This window comes from Asterias amurensis, chromosome 2, assembly GCF_032118995.1.
Source record: "Asterias amurensis chromosome 2, ASM3211899v1".
In the NCBI taxonomy this organism is placed as follows: Eukaryota; Metazoa; Echinodermata; class Asteroidea; order Forcipulatida; family Asteriidae; genus Asterias; species Asterias amurensis.
In genome coordinates this window covers 15,857,180-15,878,120 of record NC_092649.1, presented here as the reverse complement: position 1 = coordinate 15,878,120, position 20,941 = coordinate 15,857,180, and the positions used below count along the sequence as shown (strand labels likewise).

Here is a 20,941-nt window from a genome sequence, read left to right as displayed (position 1 = left end):
TATCTCCCCAGGCTCAGCACAACTTGACCAGCATGACAAGTATTACAACTGGTGGTCATCGCATCCCGCAACCTCCAGTCTGTTTTCAACATTTTAGTCTGGGGCCCCCCTCGCTCAAATGTATGTGGAGTGGTGGTGATTGCTCCAACAGTAATGTCAGTGTCGGCAGTCGCAGTGGGAATGGATTCCAACAACAGTCAAAATTGTTACCAACCATTGTGGATACATGTAGCTCAATCTTGTCAAACAATAACCACCCAAAGTGTTCTTACAGTTTCAGCACCGGCAGCATTAGTAGAACAACTAGAATGCTGCAGCTACAACCAGTTCAGAATTTCAGCAAACTAACGACAGATTCGGACGATCGTTTCCAAAAGGTAATGAATCTGGTTGCGCTAACTTCTTCATTAAAATTGTCCGAAGATAACTCTACATTATGTAAGAGCCAGTCATCGTGTCAATCTTTGGACACGTCAAATGCCACTTCACATGATAAGGAACAGATGGAATTGACGCAATCCAAGCCCTCTACTGACACATGCTGTCCATCAGTGATGACTGACTTGGCAAGTAATTTTTGGAACGAGACTACAGCCTCCTCTTCGAGCAGTTGTTTTGGTTTCACGGTAGACTTTAAAACAAAGGGAGCATCATATTCACCTCATTGTTCTGCATCATCCCGTAATCATCGTCCACATAATGCACAGCAGACTAAACATAAACTCCATTATTCTACTCCGAGATTGAATCGGGGCTCACCTGAAGACTCGAGTGACTCAGATGAGGGATTTTGCGAGCCGGTTTCAAAGAGAATTCCTTCATCGGACAGCAAAACCCAACCTGGTAAAGAAATGAACCTAGTTGAAACTAACCACCGGACTCTTCTAAATAGGTCAAGGTACACAAATTATCTGGTTGATACATCAAGTAGTTCCCCAACTTGTAGTCTGTTCTGGCAAATGATGAGCAACCAGTACGGAATACAGACAAAGATAAGCTACTCAATACAGGGAAGTTGTACCAGTAGTACTACATCTTCTTGCATACCTGGAGTTGAGATTAAATCAGCCCAACCTGGACGGTGTATAACACGTTGGAAGCAGAAACCCCTCATGGCGCAAGAGTCTCGGGGAGAGTTCTCCAGTCAACAACAACAGAGTGGTGTTCACATATTTGCTGTTGGAAAACTACTCCAAGACCAGACGAATGTTGAAGGAACACTTTTCTCGGGTCTCCAACATGCAGTCAACTGCAACAAGTCCTTCTTTATCTTTGATTGTGAGATTGGAGAAAATGCAGTACAAACTGGTACCTGCCAATGGTACAGATATTGTCACAACAAGTCAACATTTCTCCCGTGCCACTGCCTTCCGGTGCTGAAACAAAACTTTGCTGGTGTTTGTACAAATGAACTGCCTCAAGCAGGACGGGTAGCAATAAAGGCTTTATTTCTGAGGACATTTGGTACACCTTGATTGAAGCCAGTCATATTTGTGGGGAAAAAAATTGTGGAAACAATTTAGTGAACATCTGGGAGCAAATGATCACTGTTTTATGGTTTTATATTGTCATTGTGAGTCTCAGTTCTACCTAATGTACAAGTGCATTTAAAGGAACACGTTGCCTTGGATCGGTCGAGTTGGTCTTTGAAAAGCGTTTTTAACTGTTTGTTATAAAATCATCTTTCTAATCATATGCACTTTATAGCAAACGGTTACAAACGCTTTTCAAAGACCAACTCGACCAATCCAAGGCAACGTGTTCCTTTAACCTTGGTATGCCTTTGGCTAGCCAATGTACTTGTATTCATTTACTGTAAATAAATACATGCAGGGGGCTCATTTGGTAGGTAAGTTTTAGATTCAGAATTTTGTGAACTTTAGGGGAGAGACTAGCCTACGTACTTCTAGAAACAATAAGCCTCCCCCATGAGCGAGCCTTGAGTTACTAGAAGTAAGTCTTAGAAAAAATTTTTATAAAAAAACTACAGCACCTCCGCTTTCTATTTATCATTATCTTCAAACAATGTACATATGTATAATGTAAATTTGTGGACATTGTGTTTGGTGTTACAAAAAGTACCCAAATCCTTAAAGGCACTGGAAACTATTGGAAATTACTACAAATAGCTGTGAGCATAAAAAAAATACTTGGTGAGCATAAAAAATACTTGGTTACAAGCAATGGAGAGCTGCTATTAGCATAAAACATTGTGAGAATCGACTTTCTCTGAAATTAGTTTTTTAGAAAGAGGTAATTTCTCTCTCAAACATTAAAAGACTTCAGACCTGAAGCCTTTCATTAGGCATCAACAAAAAAACAGATTTGTTATTTTATACATGTTGAGATACACCAAGTGAGAGAAATGGTCTTTGAATTACTAATATTGTCCAGTGTCTATTTTGTACTTTATAATTTATTGACTTTGATCAATGGTCAATGTGGTAATGACATACAGTCATGACAGTGCTCAATTTTTGAGGGAAAATTTACAAGACCTCGGGGCTTGTATATATAAAATTGAAATGTTTACTGGACCAGAATTGTTTCTACAAGACCAGCCGTCAATTTCACAAACTCTTCCTAACTTAAGACTAACCTTAGGACTTAGGACGAGTCCCAACCCTGCACTGTAGCATGCAGACCTTAAGATCAATCCCAAGTTACTCGATTAAGACGAGTCCTAACTCTTTGTGAAATCCACCCCAGAGCAAAATAAAAAATAAAATTGTCCTGATATATGACACTCCATACATTTTACAGTCCTAATTTGACCTGTTGTAGATCTAATCAGAATTTCCCGGAGGCTGTGGAAGCCATAGCCTCTGTTGCCCTGGTCTTGGCCTTGGTGCCCCTAAAAAAAGTTCCACACAGACTTTATGATTTTCCAAATTGAAGTGCCCTCTGCCAAAAAAAAAAAAGGCCTTGCACTCTCAAAGATGTAATTCGAGGCCTGATGTACGAGAAGATTTTCCTCACATTATCTGTCTATATGGGTGCTTATTTTAACATTGATACCATGGGTCTATGAAGTGCCCTCTGCAAAATAAAAATGGCCTTGCACTCTCAAAGATGTTATTCTAGGCCTGATGTACGAGAAGATTTTCCTCACATCTGTCTATATGGGTGCTTATTTTAACATTGATACCAATATTAATTTTGGTTATTTACCCATACACCGATGTATGTGGGTAAAAAAACCAAAATTAATATTCTTTATTTCCGGTTGCAAATTTAACCTCTATTATATATTGATACCAATGTTAAAATTTTGCTTCCCAAACCTTCATGAGTTGTTACATTTAACTAGCAAAACTCAAGTTAGTTTTAAAGGAACACGTTGCCTTGGATCGGTTTATTGCCATTTATGGGAGTCAAATTGTTGACTCCCATAAACCTTGGCCGACCGTGTTAGTTTTCAAAGTAAAAGGAAAGCCGCGCAATTTGTATTCTACTCCTAAAAAATCTTCTAACCATATGCATTTTATAACAAACGGTTACAAATGCTTTTTATAGACCAACTCACCCGATCCAAGGCAACGTGTTCCTTTAATTATGTACTTTTTCTTTATATGTTTGGGAACACAATTGAAAAGTTGTGCAAAATAAATATTTAACAAGAGCATACTGATCCCAACCGAAAAAACTTTGTGATTTTTTTTTCTCCCCATGGATTTTGTGATACTTTTGTTTGATATTTATGAACACTCTTTTTTTCATGATCATCACTCCAACTTTATCACTGCAATCAAATATTTTTAAGTGCTCATACAAACTTAGTGAGCTGCTAAACTAGTTAGAATCAATTACATTTTTGAAACTATGTCAATAAAGCTAGGCTACCAACACCCAGCAATACAGATTTGTTTTGCTGTAAATCAACATTTTAGTGCTTTTCAGGAATTTTTTTGAGTATGGTATTAATTCTACTACAGAAAAAAATCCACCCGGTAGGCGCGCACACACACACACAACTACTCGACTAGACTTGACTCAAGTCCCAACCCCGTGACATCGCTAGAAAACTGCTCTGCATTGCATTCCCCCAAACCACTATTAGGACCTCTCGCACGAGAACGGGACTGAATCAAGTCTACTACTCGACGAACGCACCTTCAATAATTGCCTCAAATAGCGCCCTCTTGTGGATGTACCACCGTCATTAGCCTAAAAAAAGGGCGTTTGGTCATCATATCAGCTGTGTGCTCATAATTGCAACCGCTAAAGTCAGACTTGAAATCAAGTTTAGTTTGGTGTGTAAATAATTTCGAGGGTTTGTATTATGTTGACCTATATTCATGACCTTGACCTGTGCTCTGTGGCACGATTTGACTGTTCTAATACCCACCTCCATTGCATTCGATAAACATTGTTATGGTTTATAGGAATGTGTGCATTTTGATATTGCGCTAACTTTCCTCTGTCACTTTTGACTGCCAATCTAACGCCTGAGAGTGATCGAATATGCCAGGTATTGACTTTCTACGGCTTCAGGATGCAAGAGACGATTCGCCCCAGGTAATTACAGAACTAAAAATAATAAAACCTTAAAAAATTTAACTAACGATATTTTAAAATGTAATTAACGTTGTAAAAATGCAACGAATAATTCACCAATGGTTACTGGTAGTCTTCAGGTCTTTGTTGGTTGTTGTAACCTGTTGCATTTGGCAGTTGTTATAATAATTAAATTCATTGTATTGACTGAACTTGTAACATTGATTAGAAATTCTTACAGAATAGAACTTGAAAAGGAAGTCAAGTGGAAGTGACTTTATTGGACATTGGTGTTGCATATAATTATGTATTTGGCAGTCAACAAGGAAAAGTTTCCGTATGGGGCCACCACTTTTTCATTCGAAATAAAATAATATAGTATCTAATTTACCTGATTGATATATCCCTTTTTGTAAAAATGAGTGAAAAAGTGGTGGCGCCATACGGAAAGTTATCCGTCAACAAATTCAAAATTAGCCTCACCCTGTTCAGCAGTTACTGAGAGATTGGCAAACTTCGGAAAAAAAAGGAATTACAGCATAGCAGTATGCTCATTTAGTATACAAACAACATGCCTGCACATTTCAACAAAATCCCTCGTTGCTTTTTGTTGCATTTGATTTTGATATGGTTCTCGTTTTCAACTGTTTTGCATTCTGTTGTATTTCCAAGGGTCGGTACTTCTAGAAACTATGACTATCATGACTATAATATGTAGCTTTTATTGGGCATCTGAAAGCGATCAGCTTGTGCAACATTGAGGAGTAAAGGCCCGGTCCCACTGCAGCGATAACGAGAACGATAACGACAACGATGCAAAGAGAACGCATTCTATTGGTCGAATTGCTCCACGCAGAATACGCACACGCTCATTCAACCAATGGAATGCGTTCTCTTTGCGTCATTATTGTTATCGTTCTCGTTATCGCAGCAGTGGGACCGGGCCTTAAGGGTGTTTTTTCTTTCATTATTTTCTTGCATTTTCGATGACCAATTGTATAAAAATGTTCACAGATTTGTTTTTTTAACCCCATGGAGGTGCATGGATACACCAGGTTAGAATAGGCCTATACACAGAAGGGCCCAATTTCATAGAGCTGCTAAGGACACAAATTTGCTTAGCGTGAAATTTTGGCCTTGATAAAAACCTGATTACCAACCAAATGTGATTTTCAGGAAATAAGCAAACAGCAGCTGAATACCAGTTACAAGTATAATGCAACACATAGAAATTCGGTTGGTAACCTTGTTTTTACTAAGGAAGAAATAAATTTCTTGCTAAGCAAATTGTTGTGCTAAGCAGCGCTATGACATAAGGCCCTGGTCTTTGACAATTACCAAAGGTGTCCAGTGCGTTCAACATATTTTCCTGTTTTTGTTTGCTGCAAGTTCGTTCATGAAACCAGGATTCGATTTGTTTTCTGTTCATATTTTTATTTCAGGCGAGATCGATGCTTGGTCTATTTGAAGAAGACGCTGCGTTGTTTATGAACTATGTGAACGGTCTACATGTTGTGTGCAGGAAGGTGGTGGAATGTGAGGTAAACTTCAACATTTTTCTAAACACGATAACAAATTGTGAAAGTAGAATTAGCTGTTGCAAACAACTTCCTCATCGAAAAGGACCTTCACGAAATAAATGCAATTTATTTTCTAATGGCCTGACGTGTTACTCGATGGCTAAATGACAACACAACAAACATGAACAGGAAGCTAAGTGCAACATAAAATCACAAAATGTCTTGACAAAACTGAGCCAGAGGTAGACCAAGTAACTGGGCGCTGTATTCCTTTTTACGAAATTTTGACATTAGCAGTAGCTTAGGTACGACTGATAATGTCAACATTTCGAAAAAAGGAATACAGTGCCCCAGTTACTTGGTCTAAACCAGAGGAAACGTGTCTCAAAATCTGAAAATAAAAAGGATCCTAAATATGGATTCATTGGGGTGTAATTAGCAATGCCCCCCCTTAATAATGATTAAACTTATTGCATCATTTTGTTGATGTTGATGGTTAAAAGTAAACAGCACTTGTAAAGCGCATAGTACATTTGTATCTGACAAAAAAAATTGAGAAAACAAAAGGTATCGTCCGAACTGTGATTCATCCTTTGGCTCTCCTTTTGAACTTTAAATTTTACCACAAAAAAAAATGTTCCCTTTCATCAGAGATCTTTACAATAATGTATTTAATAAGGAACACATCTGTTTTTTTCCCCTTTTTCTTGAACAGAATGCGTTGTCAATAGCTGTTCAAGCAGTTTCCAAGAAACTCAAAGACTATGGGAATTTGGTAAGTAAGAAGATAACATATGAACTCATTATTGCTGATAATTTTGGAAATAGAAGCAACTGTCGAAAATTGTTTACAGGTGGTTTGAAGCTGGGAACCATACAAACTGTGTCTGTGTTTTCCTTTTCATTGTCACCTTCGGCTTTATTTACAACATATTTTATCATAACCTGTCTTTTAAATACTCACATATAGGGGGCGTACTGTGTTATCATTCCATTTTTTTTTATTATTTCTGCGGTTACCTAGTCTCGGTGCAAGACGCTCTTTTTGAGTTGGTCAACCTCTATGGTAATACACTCAGTGCTACACACATGTCGCAACTATTCCACCGATAGAGGGCGTTTCTGAAAGCCGCGATTTGATAGTAATGTACGCAGCTAGGAAAATTTGAGTAGGGATCTCAATAGTGAATAACAACATTTTGCACCAATACTAGGGATTATCTGGATATGGCGTTGACTTTTTTTTTTAATATAACACCCAAGCAGATCTTAGCCATTTGTCCGTTACGTGATAGCAAATAAAGGCAGCATTGCACGCTACGTCACTCGACATGCATTTTTCGTTCCTTTCGACAAGTACTATTGTGTGCTGAGTGAAAACATCACTGCATGCACGTGTCTAGTCTTTGGTAACGCAGCAGTGTTACAAGGCACATACTACATTTGGCGTCTGCGTGTCTCAAAATAGCTGTACAAAACGCACGTTTTTACTGTTGAATCTAACAGGCCAACCCAAAAGAAAAGGGTGTAATTTCAAAATTAAAAATTGTAGCTACACTTTGTTTGTTGTGAAAGTTGTATCCTCCAATCAAAATTACAAAGATCTACTTGGATGTTATATAAAACAAATATCAAATGTTTTTCATTCGTGCAATGGTGCAAATATTTTCATCCGTTGAAAGGTGGAATGTTCTTTCAACTCATGAAAATATTCGCACCATTGCACTCATAAACATTCATTGTTTGTATAATAATGCGCAGAAACCTTTCCAGTTTGTCATGATGATTGTTATTGTTGATTATTACCGATAGGGTTTTCCACTGGGTAGAGATGACAGCATCTTGGCATCAACTCTCAAGCAGTTTGCAACAACGATGGAGGAGGTAAGGTACATGGCAAGGATCTCGATCTGTATATGAAACAGTTTCATTATAATAATAAAGTAAACAACTTATCACTTGTATTCATATATATTCCAACCTCAAGTTTACTTTATATACTAGCTATGGCAATATCCAAGTCGTGCTTTTTCTGTATCCGCACCCACACTCTGGAACTCTCTTCCTTTACATATCCGAGCTACAACGTCTCTGGACATTTTCAAAAAAACTAATTTTGCTAAAAACCCACCTATTCAAAATTTCTAATGATTGACTTTCTGTCTGTTTTTAACCATTTATTTTTGCCAACACGTTTATGTAATTCAACATTTTTATCCAATGTACCCTTATTTCTTTCCAAGCTTCGAAATTTGTTTTTGTTTTTGTTTTGTTACTCTCTTTGTTTGTTTTATGTGCCTCGGAATAAGTTTAGTCTTAGATAGATGGTGCTTTATAAGTTTTAATTATTATTATTATTATTATTAATTTAGTTGTAAATAGTGTTTTCTATATTGTTTTTTGTTTTGTTATTGTATGAGTGGGGTCTCTACCCGACAGGCTGATGCTTCTTGAAGACTTCCATCCTCACACAAAATCCCATTGTACTTATGTTTTCTTTAATTATTATAAAATAATGTAAACTATGTCACTTTTCTTTGTGTGTGGTAAAAATAAAAGAAATGAATGAAAAGCCTGGTCAAATTGGTTACGTGAAAAACCAAACCTAAATGTTGTTGGAGTTTTTACACAAAATTGGATGCTGCAAGTTTAATAGACATTTTTAGGGTTGGTAATTATCATGAATATATATATTTTTTTGTATGTGAAATGTTCACTTTAATTGCTTTAATTATGCATCTGTTTGGAATTAAATCACCTAACCAGTGTTGTAGCCATGGTGGACGATGCTGGGCTGGCCTGCCTAGATTTCGGCCCAGGACTCACAATTTTATCCCAGCACTTTGAGCAAAATACATTGTGCCAGTCCCCAGCACAGATTTTTCCTAGAATAAATCAAATTGTCCACTGTGCATTGATCTGAGACGCATCTAATGATAAGGAGTATCAAATTTCACCGAGAAAGAACACAGTTAAAAGGCCATTCAACTTGTTGCATGGCCCCATAACATGAACAGTTAAGAAACCAGGGTCCACTTTAATAGCGCTGCCAAGCACACAAATTTGCTTAACATGAAATTTCTTCCTTGATAAAAACAGGATTACCAACCATATTTCCATTTTTTGCATATTGCTTGTTACTTGTATTCAACTGTTGTTTGTTTATCCTCAAAACCACGTGGAAATTTGGTTGGTAATTTTGTTTTTATCAAGCCCAAAATTTCATGCTAAGCAAATTTTTGTGATTAGCAGCGCTATGAAATTGGCCCCTGTCATCATGCCTGATTGAGCGTGCACTAAAAGTGATCATGGCCCCTTAATGTATTACATGAAAAATGTTGGTGATCCGGTCGGGTTGTTGTTACCCACCACTAAACTTGGTCTAGCTTCAACCCTGCTCTTAACCCATTTTCTTGTCTTGAATTGTTCCCACTAGGTGAGTTCTGTACACACTGGTCAGGCAACTCAGCTAAATGATCTAATGGTTCAACCGCTGGTGTCGTTTATCAACAATGAACTGAATGAAATTAATACTCTGAAAGAACTCACTCGAGTCCTTGATCAAGGTTTGTTTCCAATTTATTCAATTCAACTTTCTTTGTAGCTTAACATTGAACCTTCTTTAAAGGCAGTGGACACTATTGGTAATTACTCAAAATAATTATTAGCATAAAACCTAGGGGAGAGGTTGATGGTATAAGACATTGTGAGAAACGGCTCCCTCTGAAGTGCCATAGTTTTGGAGAAAGAAGTAATTTTCCACGAATTTCATTTTGAGACCTCAGATTTAGAACTCGAGGTCTCGAAATCAACCATCTAAACCCACACAACTTCGTGTGACAAGGGTGTTTTTTTCTTTCATTATTATCTTGCAACTTCCATGACCGATTGAGCTCAAATTTTCACAGGTTAGTTATTTTATGCATACGTTGAGAAACACCAAATGTGAAGGCTAGTCTTTGACAATTACCAAAAGTGTCCAGTGTCTTTAATCTTGACTTACATTGTGTACAAACCTCCCAGACAGCTTCGCTTCTCAAACAACGCGTCCTGAACATTCCACATTGCCTGCACTCCTGGGGTGAACGCTGTTTTTCACATGCCGGGCCATCTCTTTGGAACAGCGTCAAACTTTAACTCAGAAGAGCAGATACTTGTTCTCAATTCAAAACACATCTCAAAACTTGTTCAGAATTCATAGCCTTCAAACTTTTGGTTTTCTTGTGTGTTAACAGAGTTCTTGTTTTTTGTGCCAGGAGTGTCATCATTGACAGACATGGCGTACTAGAAATGTTCAATATTATTATTGTTATTGTCTGTTGAATTCTAACAGTATACTGGGACGCATTAACCTCTGACCTGTTGACCCTGGTAATAGGTAGATTAAACCACTTGCAGGTCAAGTTTGAGTACAATGTGGTAAAATGACTTGTTTGGTCTAGTTTAATGCTCAACTTGGAATCTCCACAGATCATTAAAGGAACATTACAGAATTTGTTTCGCTAGCAAAACAGTTGCTGGCAGTGTAAGCAATTCGTGTTATCCACTATAAACTGACAAACCTGTAGAAGTTTGAGATCGATTGGCCATCTGGGTCACAAGAGAATAGTGAAAAACCGATAACAAGTTTTGCATTGCATCGGCGCCAAAACAAAAATGGATAAAATGCTCACTTTGCGATAAACTCCAAACGCGAAATTAGAATATTTATTTCTCATCAAATATGAAATAAATTTCAGAAAGAAATATTTCAAGGGATGTTTTTTCTACTGTCATCATCATTAGACTGTGTAAATCTTTTATGTAAATCTGTGACCTTCACTATTTTTTTCTCTTACCAATTCTGTAATGCTCCTTTAAACCAGAAAATGTTCAAGTCTATTTTGTGAATATATTATTAATAAGCCTGTCTCATGCGAGGCACAGTTATTTGTGTGCAAAAGGTTACAAAGATTGACATCATTTTATAAAGCTGCTTTCAATTTCTCTCAAATAAGCAATTAATAACCATACTATTAGTGACTTATTGTTGCTGGAAACAAAGTACATAACAAAAAGTTTGTTTTTTCTGTTTTTTTAGAGCATGAAAATGCCACATCAAAGTACTGTCGTGTTTCCAAGAAGAAAGAGAATGAAACCAAGGCCAGAATAGAAGCAAATGAAGAATTGTTCCAGTGCAGGAAAAAGCTCTTACAGGTATGTATGTGTCAGCCGTTTACTCACTTATGGAACAATCTCCCTCTACACATCAAACAAGCCACTGCGATCTCAAGTGTCAAGACTCTTCTCAAAATATATTTATTCAAATCTTCATATACTTAATTATTCTTTTGTTTCCTCTGAGCGCTTAGGGACTTTCTTTTGGAGGTGTAAGGCGCGATAGAAAGCTGTTGTTATTATTATTATTATTATTAAAATGTGTCCAGCGGCCATTTTGAAAGGAGGGGGTCGAGGGGTGGAAGGTCCCTCCTTTTTCTTTTTTTAACAAGATTAAAAAGGCAACAGTTTTCTCATGTCTTTTTGTACAAAACCCCGTAAAATATAGTGTGGCATGCATCACTTGCGTGTGTGATTGGTCTATACAAAGAATTTGCCTCAGTTATTCTATACTTGTTTGCTTTCCCCAGAACTCCTTAATGTATTATAACTCCATGAACATGTTGCAATATAAGCGTACTACGGGCCTGTTAGAGCCAATGCTGGGTTTCTTCCAAGCTCAACTGTCTTTCTTCAGGATGGGCAAGGAGACTTTAACCAAGCAGACAGAAGAGTACTTATCCGACATCACAACAAGTGTTCAGAGGTATGTTTCTTTACTATGGTATGTGTTTGATTTTATTTGATTTTAACTATTCGGACATCACTCTTTGTTGGCAGCGGCCGTCCAGGGTAAGGCGAAAATGTGAAGAAAAAAAACTGTCATCAAAGCGATTTGCCCTCCCAGTAGACCCCGCCAACAAATGGCATACAATAACATGTATAATGTAAAAAATATAGAACATAAAAGTATGAATATTCCAAAACAGAGATGATAAAATAATACAGTACAGAACACTACATTAATTTAAAAAGAGTTTGAATCACCGAATTGACACAAATATTAGGGCAAGATAATGACAACCTACTCTAGCCCAAACCCTGACGCAAACCCCTCCCTGTAACCTTTGTTTAAATTTGGCTTTTTTAATTTGTGTGTGAACAATACTCTCTAGTTATAGACAATACTCTTTTGTCATAAAATTTTAAAATGTTGAGGTTTGTTTATAGTTGCTGGACACCTCTGAAAAACAGTGTTTCACTGAGAGGTCGCCCCAGGTTAAAGAAGAAATAAATAAATAATTGTTGCACTGTGTAATCTGATAGTTGGGCACTCTTCTGCATGTTGATAATGGTGTCATTTTATGTACCCACAGTACTTTGTAGTGATAATGAACAATGTATGTAAACAGCAAGGTTCACTGTATGTGTAGACTGTTCATACCAATGTTCATACTATCAACTGTATGCACTTGAAAATGATGTTAGTCTGCAATCAGTGTGTCTGGCTGCAGGGCTGTTTACATTAATAATAATAATTTAATAATAATCAGTTTTTATACAGCACTTTATGCATTACCAATCTCGGCCAACTTCTTTTTGACTCACCCTGCTGTATCTTGGGAAATTTACTTCAAGTTTTTGTTTTTGAATTGCTTTTCATTTTGCTGTTAAGAGTCAGTTCAGGTAAATAGTTGACATACTTGCTCACGGTCAAAAAATGATTTTTTTTTATACTTTGTTGGTGGAAGGGCCTTGGGGTGCAAGTAAACAAAATTGCATTTTCAATTCTATATATAGCCCGTTGCCATGGTTACGGCTCATTTTAATTTTTTGCCATTTTAGGTCGATTTTGGGGTCTGAAAAACTGGTTTTTAGCTCATATTTACAACTCCACCCCACCAAAATGCAATATTAATTCAAAAAACCTTTTATATCACTACAAAGTATCATCCTTGGCCTTCCTTGAGAAAAAAGATTATTGCTTTAAATATCACCCTTGTGCTATTTTTGCATCATGCATTACAGTATGTTTTTAGAACTTGCAAAATCGACATTTTTACCCTATTTTTGGACCCCAAAATGTCAACTTGCCAGGGGTCTCAGAAAATTTTCCTTTCGGCTGTGATTAGGACCATCATTGGTCTTTCCATATCTGGTGTCAAAAACTTGGGCAATTGTATCCTGTTGGGCCAGTACTGCCTCAAAACTAGACTTTTTTCCCCAAAACATGAAAAATGCCTTTTTAAGGGTCTTTTCACATAATATCGACATACGTGTCCATGGTAAAAGAAAAGGAATATTTTTTTTATACTTTGTGGATGGTAGGGACTTGGGGTGCAAATAAACAACATTAACATTTCAAATCATAATATAACACGTTGCCATGGTAACAGTTCATTTGTGTTTAGGCCACTTTGGGCCGATATTGGGGAATGAAAAACTGTTTTTTTAAGTTAATATTTACAACTCCACCCCACCAAAAAACAAAAGTATTTCATAAAACCTTTTACATCACTACAAAGTATCATCCTTGGCTTACTTGAGACAAAAAAATATTACTATAAATTTCACCCTTGTGCTATTTTAAGAACGTGCATTACAGTATGTTTTTAGAGCTTGCAAAATCAACATTTTTACCATATTTTTTGCCCTCAAAATTCCATTTTTTCAGGGGTCTCAGAATATTTTCCTTTCGGTTTTGATCAGGGCCATAATTTGTCTTTTTATTTCTGGTAAGAAAAACTCGGGCAATTGTATCCTGATGTAACAGAACTGTCTCAAAAATAGACCCTTTTCCCCGAAAACATAGAGAAATGCATTTTGAAATATTTGCTTCATTTTGAATTTATAACATGAAGAAGTTAGCTATAATTCCATCAATCTGGCAGCTTTTTATAAGCACTTTGTAGGTTTAGTGCATTACCAAACATGGATCAGGACTTGTTGATGACCTAAATCTTATAATTTGCCCCACTCCGGCCCTGGCCCAATCATGTTTCTTGACATTGCATAAAATAAAATAACAGTTTTGTGAACAGCGCCTCTTTTTTGAAAGTCACATTTTTTAATTCCCCTTGCACATTAAGAAAGTTTGTACTGTCTTTAATGTTTTATTGGTTCTCGGAATATTTCCCTTTTTGTTTTGATTGGGCTATCAATCATTATGGTTTGCATGTCTACTAGGGAGAAACACTTTGGTTTATTGTATCCTGTTGTGACACTTCTGCCTCAAAAGTGGTAATTTTTCCAAAAACAATAAAAATGCATTTTGAAGTTATCTTTTAGTTTGAATTGATAAAAAACAAAAACGAGCATGCTTGTTAAAAGCATATGGCACTGTTTCCATGCTCTTTAAGCCACTGAGTTCTTGTTTTGTCATAACTACTTTACCTAGTTGTACAGGTATGATTCACATTGCAAGAAGAGAAGTAGTGCGATGAGCAAGCTTTACTGTTCTTGTCTTTACATGGCCTTATAACAGTCTTCTTGGTCCCCTGCCCGCTACCAAACTAAACATTTTCATCCCAATCAGAACAAAGAGGCTCTAAAAGTGAGCAAGTACTGTATCCAAAGTATCTAACCATTTAGCCGCTGTACCGCCCAGCTGCATTATATAGCGATACACTGTATGCGGTACGAGGAAACCTCGCTAGCTTGTGTTTGTAGAAAAAAAGGAACATCAAAAGAAAACTCGATAGTCATTAGTAGGTCTATGCATTTGTTAATATATCTAGTTGTTATAGATCGTTATTAATTCTCCCTTCACAGTTGACTTGTCGAAGCTAATGATGATGAAATAATTTAGCTCTTACGAAAAATAAAACGCTCATTAGTAAACAGGAAACTGTTCATCATTTATGATATTGTCAAAAATTAATGCCTTCGCATTTAATCAGTATGAGCATTGAGCCAGAAAAAAGCCTTGAAAAGCTATTGTGTTCATTTTATCCGTGCACAAAAATATTCGCCATAAAAATTACCGTAGCCGTTTAACGAGGGGCATTTATTGTTCCCATGAGAACTTTTATACAAATATTACCGAAAGGGTAAAACATTGTGCATACACATTAAGCCATGGCTATCTTTTAAAATTTGAACTATGATTCCAGTAATTTATTGCAAGACTCTTGAGAAATTTGATTTCAGCAAACTCGGGCGGTGCAGGGACTAAAGGGCTAAATGGCCATTCACCTGCTTTGGCCTTCTGTAAGCAGTTCTCCCATCTATGGTGGGGTTCCTTTCAATTGTACTGTTGCAAACAATAAAAGAGTTGGTTTATTTAACGTGATAAACAATTCAATGTTTTTTGTTGATCGTTCTCAGAGACATATATAATAATTATGAATTAGTAAGATAGTGAATGGAAAAAATATCAAACTAGCCTGAATAGACTTTTGTCACTGCAAATGCATCTTACTTATTTATGTTCAGCAGGTGCAAGTTTTTACAACTTCTTTCAATGTTGTTTCCTTAAAGGAGTACGTTGCCCTGGATCGGTTGAGTTGGTATTTGAAAAGCGTTTGTAAACGTTTATTAAAAAATGCATATGATTAGAAAGATATTTTAAAAGTAGAATATAATGATCCACATAAGTATCACTCAAAACATCTTTCTAACCATGCATTTTAAAACAAACCGTTACAAACGCATTTCAAAGACCAACTTAACCGATCCCAGGCAACGTGTTTCTTTTAAATAATCTCTTACGCTCATCTTGCAAATCGTTAGTATCATTGTTTTTAATAAGATCTTGGCAAACTTTTCCAACACTTTTAAGCGGGCTTTTTAATTTCCCACGTTTGTGTTGGACATGATTGGATGCTCCAAACCATCTGCCGCAAGCACAGAAACTACATTGTTTATGATCTCTATCTCTAAGAAAAGTTTTACATTTGGTAGCAGGCAGGGACCAAGGAGAGTAGGCCCTGTATTAAAGACAACTTGTAAAGAATGCTCATCGCACTCTACTTGCAATGGGAATCATACCTGTACAATAGGTAAAGTAGCCAAATCAAGAACTCTCAGTGGCAAAGCATTGGTTATGGTTTGGTTGGATACCATTATGTTTAAATAAAAACTTTGTATTCATTACTCAAAGGGCATGGAAACAGTGCCAGATTTTTAACAAGCATGCATTGTTTTTGGAAAAATTACTATACTTAAGGCATGATCAGTCACAACAGGATACAATAAATACAGTGTTTCTACCCAGAAGACATGAAAACACCAATAATAACCGAAAGGGAACACTTTCACAAAAAGAAGTGCTATTCACAAAACATTGTTTTATGCAATGTCAAGAAATATGATTGGGGCTGGGCCGGGCAAATTGTAAAATTAAGGTCATCAACAGTTCCTGATCAATGTTCGGTAATCCACTAAGTGCTAAGGAAAAGCTGCAAGATTGATAGAATTATTACTTTTTAATGTTAGAAATTCAATATGAAGAAAAAACAATTCAAAATGCATTTTTCTGTTTGAGGAAAAAAGTCTATTTTTGAGACAGTACTGTTAACATCAGGATACACTTGCCAAGTTTTTCTTACCAGAAATAAAAAAGACAAATTTTGGCCCTGATCAAAACCGAAAGGAAAATATTCTGAGACCCCTGAAAAAAATGAAATTTTGAGGGCAAAAAATATGGTAAAAATGTTGATTTTGCAAGTTCTAAAAACATACTCTTATGCACGTTCTAAAAATAGCACAAGGGGGAAATTTATAGCAATATTTTTTTGTCTCAAGTAAAGCCAAGGATGATACTTTGTAGTGATGTAAAAGGTTTTATGAAATAATTTTGTTTTTTGGTGGGGTGGAGTTGTAAATATTAACTAAAAAAACAGTTTGTCATACCCCAAGATCAGCCTCAAGTGGCCTAAACACACATGAACTGTTACCATGGCAACGTGTTATATTATGATTTGAAATGTGAATGTTGTTTATTTGGACCCCAAGTCCCTACCATCCTACCATCCACACAAAAATGAAAAATATTCTTCTTTTTTTTTACCGTGGACACGTATTTCGATATTATGTGAAAAGACCCTTAAGAAGGCATTTTTCATGTTTTGGGGAAAAAAGTCTAGTTTTGAGGCAGTACTGTCACAACAGGATACAATTGCCCAAGTTTTTGACACCAGATATTGAAAGACCACTGTTGGCCCTAATCACAGCCGAAAGGGAAATTTTCTGAGACCCCTGGCAAGTTGACATTTTGGGGTCCAAAAATAGGGTAAAAATGTTGATTTTGCAAGTTCTAAAAACATACTGTAATGCATAATGCAAAAATAGCACAAGGGTGTTATTTAAAGCAATAATTTTTTTTTCTCAAGGAAGGCCAAGGATGATACTTTGTAGTGATATAAAAGGTTTTTTGAAATAATGTTGCATTTTGGTTGGGTGTAGTTGTAAATATGAGCTAAAAACCAGTTTTTCAGATCCCAAAATCGGCCTAAAATGGCCAAAAAACAAAATGAGCCGTAACCATGGCAACGGGCTATACAGGGTGTCTCAAAAAAAAGGTAATCCTACTTTAAAGGGTTTTTATGGCCAGACTATTATGTTTACCAGCAGAAAGCATGGCATCATCTTAAAGCTGAAACCTTGTGCTTTCCAATGATACATTTGGTTTCATTCAAGGGTCATGCATCAGCGAGCACCATTGTCTTGAAGTTGTGGTGCATAAATGCAGTTGGTTCACTTTTGAACCCATGTCTTTTTGGCCTTCAGACAGAGTGTTAACCTCGGGTTGTCACAAATGGTTCAGCTAATAACAGCAGAGTGGTCAAGAAAAGGTATGAAACCAGAAGTTTGCTGGGATCTCTCTCACACCGCTCAAGAAGCCACTCACAGAAAGTATGTCTTCTTGCAAGATCAGGAAGCAGAAGTTCATGACGGATGTGAAGATGTGGAACAGATGGAAGTGAAGGTCCAGATGAGTGATCCGATTAAAAGTGGTGTGGCTCAGTCCGTCTTGCACTTGTCTCCCGTGGGTGGTCAATCAGTTGCTGTCGTAGGATAGCGATGTTTTCCTGAGATCTCGCTGTCCTTGGCCTTCCTGAACTTCCTTTGTTGCGATTGAGGCTGGTTCCTGATGTGCTTCATACTTTCTCACATTGGCCCAGATTGTTTCTTTGCTGGTGAATCTCGATCTGGGAATGCTTCTCCAAATGCATCCTGTGTAGCCTGCAAAAAGTTCTGGTTTCATACCATTTCTTGACCACAAATATTCTCTGTTCTGCCGTTAGCTGAACCATTGTGACAACCTGAGGTTTACACACTGTCTGAAGGCCAGAATGACAAGGGTTTAAAAGTGAACCAACTGCATTTTTGCACCACATTTTCAAGACAATGGTGCTCGCTGATGCATGACCCTTGAATGAAACCAAATGTATCATTGGAAAGCACAAGGTTTCAGCTTTAAGATGATGCCATACTTTCTGCTGGTAAACATAATAGTCTGGCCATAAAAACCCTTTAAAGTAGGATTACCCATTTTTTTGAGACACCCTGTATATAGAATTGAAAATGCAATTTTGTTTACTTGCACCCCAAGGCCCTTCCACCAACAAAGTATAAAAAAAAATCATTTTTTGACCGTGAGCAAGTATGTCAACTATTTACCTGAACTGACTCTTAAGCACTTTGAGGAATGTTTATTCATATTGCGCTGTATAAATACTGTTTTATGATTATCATTGTTATCTTCTTTGTTAGTCAGGTACCTTGAGCTCCCCTTTGGGTTAATGAATTAAAAATTTTGTTATTCCTATATAGGCCTACTTTTGTATATTTTGTATATTTTCACACATTTGTTTCGTGTATGATGACTGCGTTGCTGTCCATGCAATAGCTGACATTCAACATTTTATCCCTGTCTGATTTGTTCTTCTTTCAGTAGCATAGAGAATGTGAAGCACTGTATGGAATCTACTGTATAAGTCACTTTTCTCATTTCTCCCTTAAAGGCAGTGGACACTATTGGTAATTACCCAAAATGATTATTAGCATAAAACCTTACTTGGTAACGAGTAATCGGGAGATGTTGATAGTATAAAACATTGTGAGAAATGGCTCCCTCTGAAGCAACGTTGTTAACGAGAAAGAAGTAATTTTCCACAAATTTAATTCAATACCTCAGATTTAGAATTTGAGGTCTCGAAATCAAGCATCTGAATGCACACAACTTTGTGTGACAAGGGTGTTTTTTCTTTCATCATTATCTCACAACTTTGACGACAGATTGAGCTCAAATTTTCACAGGTTTATTATTTTAATGTTGAGATACACCAAGTGAGAAGACTGGTCTTTGACAATTACCAATAGTGTCTAGTGTCTTTAATTGCAGAGTTTATGTACACAAACCATTTTCAATTTCTTTTCAGTTGTAAACCCTTTTGAGCATTCGATATTGATCTGGATTATCGTGAACCTCCTTTGACCTTTACTTCCAGTCTAAACTTGGAGGTCATTAATTGAAACAATTGTATCTCCTGTTCACATGTCATTAAGTTGTAACTTTTGTGTTGTCTTGTAAGTTTTAACACTGGCAAAATTTTATCAACAAAACAGTGTCCTAATTTGACTTTTCACTTTTTTAGGTCAACAGATCGGAACAGCTCTGTGATTGTTAGCTACAATCACACTATATCTAGTTTGTAATTGTGTCTTTCACTAATTGTAACTTTTATTGTTCTCTTTATGCGCTTAGAAGCTTGTGTTTTACGCGCTTTACAAATGTCTTAATTATTATTATTATTAATCTTTTAAACAAAATTGTGTTTTTGTACTTTGGTCCTTTGAAGTGTCCATTCAGAGATGGGTAAGCTAGCCCAGGAGTCCCGTGAAAAGATGCAAGAGATCCAAGAAAAGTCTGTCTACTATTTCATGCCGGAGCCAACACCTGATATGCAGATGCAGCCCCGTCTGGTCAAAACCAACCTCAGTCAGATAGCGGGTTATCTCATGATTAGAAGGTAATGATAATATTGATATCAAAGTCTTAAATAGCGCACGTATACCAACAGGGTACTCGAGGCAGTTAGTACATGACATTTTTACAGGAGGTGTCTTGTAATGAAGTTATGAATTCTGAGACCCATTTATGTAGTAACCTATAAGGGTTTACATGGTGGTTCGGCTCGCACTTTCAGCAGCCACAGCCAGGAACACCGGGGAAAACCTCTATTCCACTCCACTCCAAGTTCCTTTAGCTGGGCTAGGATCTTCCACAACCTCTCACCTTCAAACTGATGCCTGGTCCTCGTGTGAACACACGCTATGGTTACATTCTTTGTCGCAGCTCCCAAACTATAACACACTCCCTCCCCAAATTCAAATGCTTCTTCCTCACAAACATTTAAAACTATGAAGTCTCACTTAGTCAAATCTATGTAGTAGCCACAATCTGCAACTTGTTCATTACTGTTAATTTGTTTTAAAACCTTTCTCAACTTTACTTCTGCTTTTTTGTGGTTGTTATTTGTATCTCTTTATTTTGGTGTTGTTGCCCTGGTTTTACCATAGTCTTTAAGGACACCAGCACCATAGCGCTTGGAAATGTAGTTTTAAGCGCAATATAAATGTATTATTTTTTTTGGTTGTATTTATCAAGCAAAGTGTGGTGTCACAATACAACTTACTATAGCAATTATTGGCAACTCATCTTGAGATGAATCTTAAGCCGTGTTCCCACTGGACCTTTTCTTCCACGGCTACGCAGAACGTTACCGTGACTGGCTTTGGTGTAACGCTATCAGACGTTCCCAAATGGACTTATATTTTGCAACGTTTGAATAGCTATAACAGTGTGGTTTTGGTAGGTTTACTGCATGGAGCTGTTCCCATTGGGCTTCAAAAGTCTTCCACGACCTCTTTCAGCCTGTTAG

General features: G+C 36.9%; 1 protein-coding gene across 3 annotated transcripts in view; it reads left to right on the top strand.

Annotated features, from left to right (window-relative positions):
* The first annotated feature begins 4,175 nt into the window (after positions 1-4,175).
* LOC139953259 (DCC-interacting protein 13-alpha-like) overlaps positions 4,176-20,941 on the top strand; it is a 35,815-nt gene continuing 19,049 nt past the window's right edge. For all 3 annotated transcript variants that reach the window (XM_071952748.1, XM_071952742.1, XM_071952735.1), the window contains exons 1-8: positions 4,176-4,518; positions 5,940-6,038; positions 6,733-6,792; positions 7,830-7,901; positions 9,454-9,583; positions 11,098-11,213; positions 11,645-11,820; positions 19,859-20,029. In XM_071952748.1, the coding sequence (XP_071808849.1) occupies positions 4,465-4,518; positions 5,940-6,038; positions 6,733-6,792; positions 7,830-7,901; positions 9,454-9,583; positions 11,098-11,213; positions 11,645-11,820; positions 19,859-20,029 (878 nt within the window). In that variant the 5' untranslated portion in view covers positions 4,176-4,464. The remainder of the gene's footprint in view (positions 4,519-5,939; positions 6,039-6,732; positions 6,793-7,829; positions 7,902-9,453; positions 9,584-11,097; positions 11,214-11,644; positions 11,821-19,858; positions 20,030-20,941) is intronic.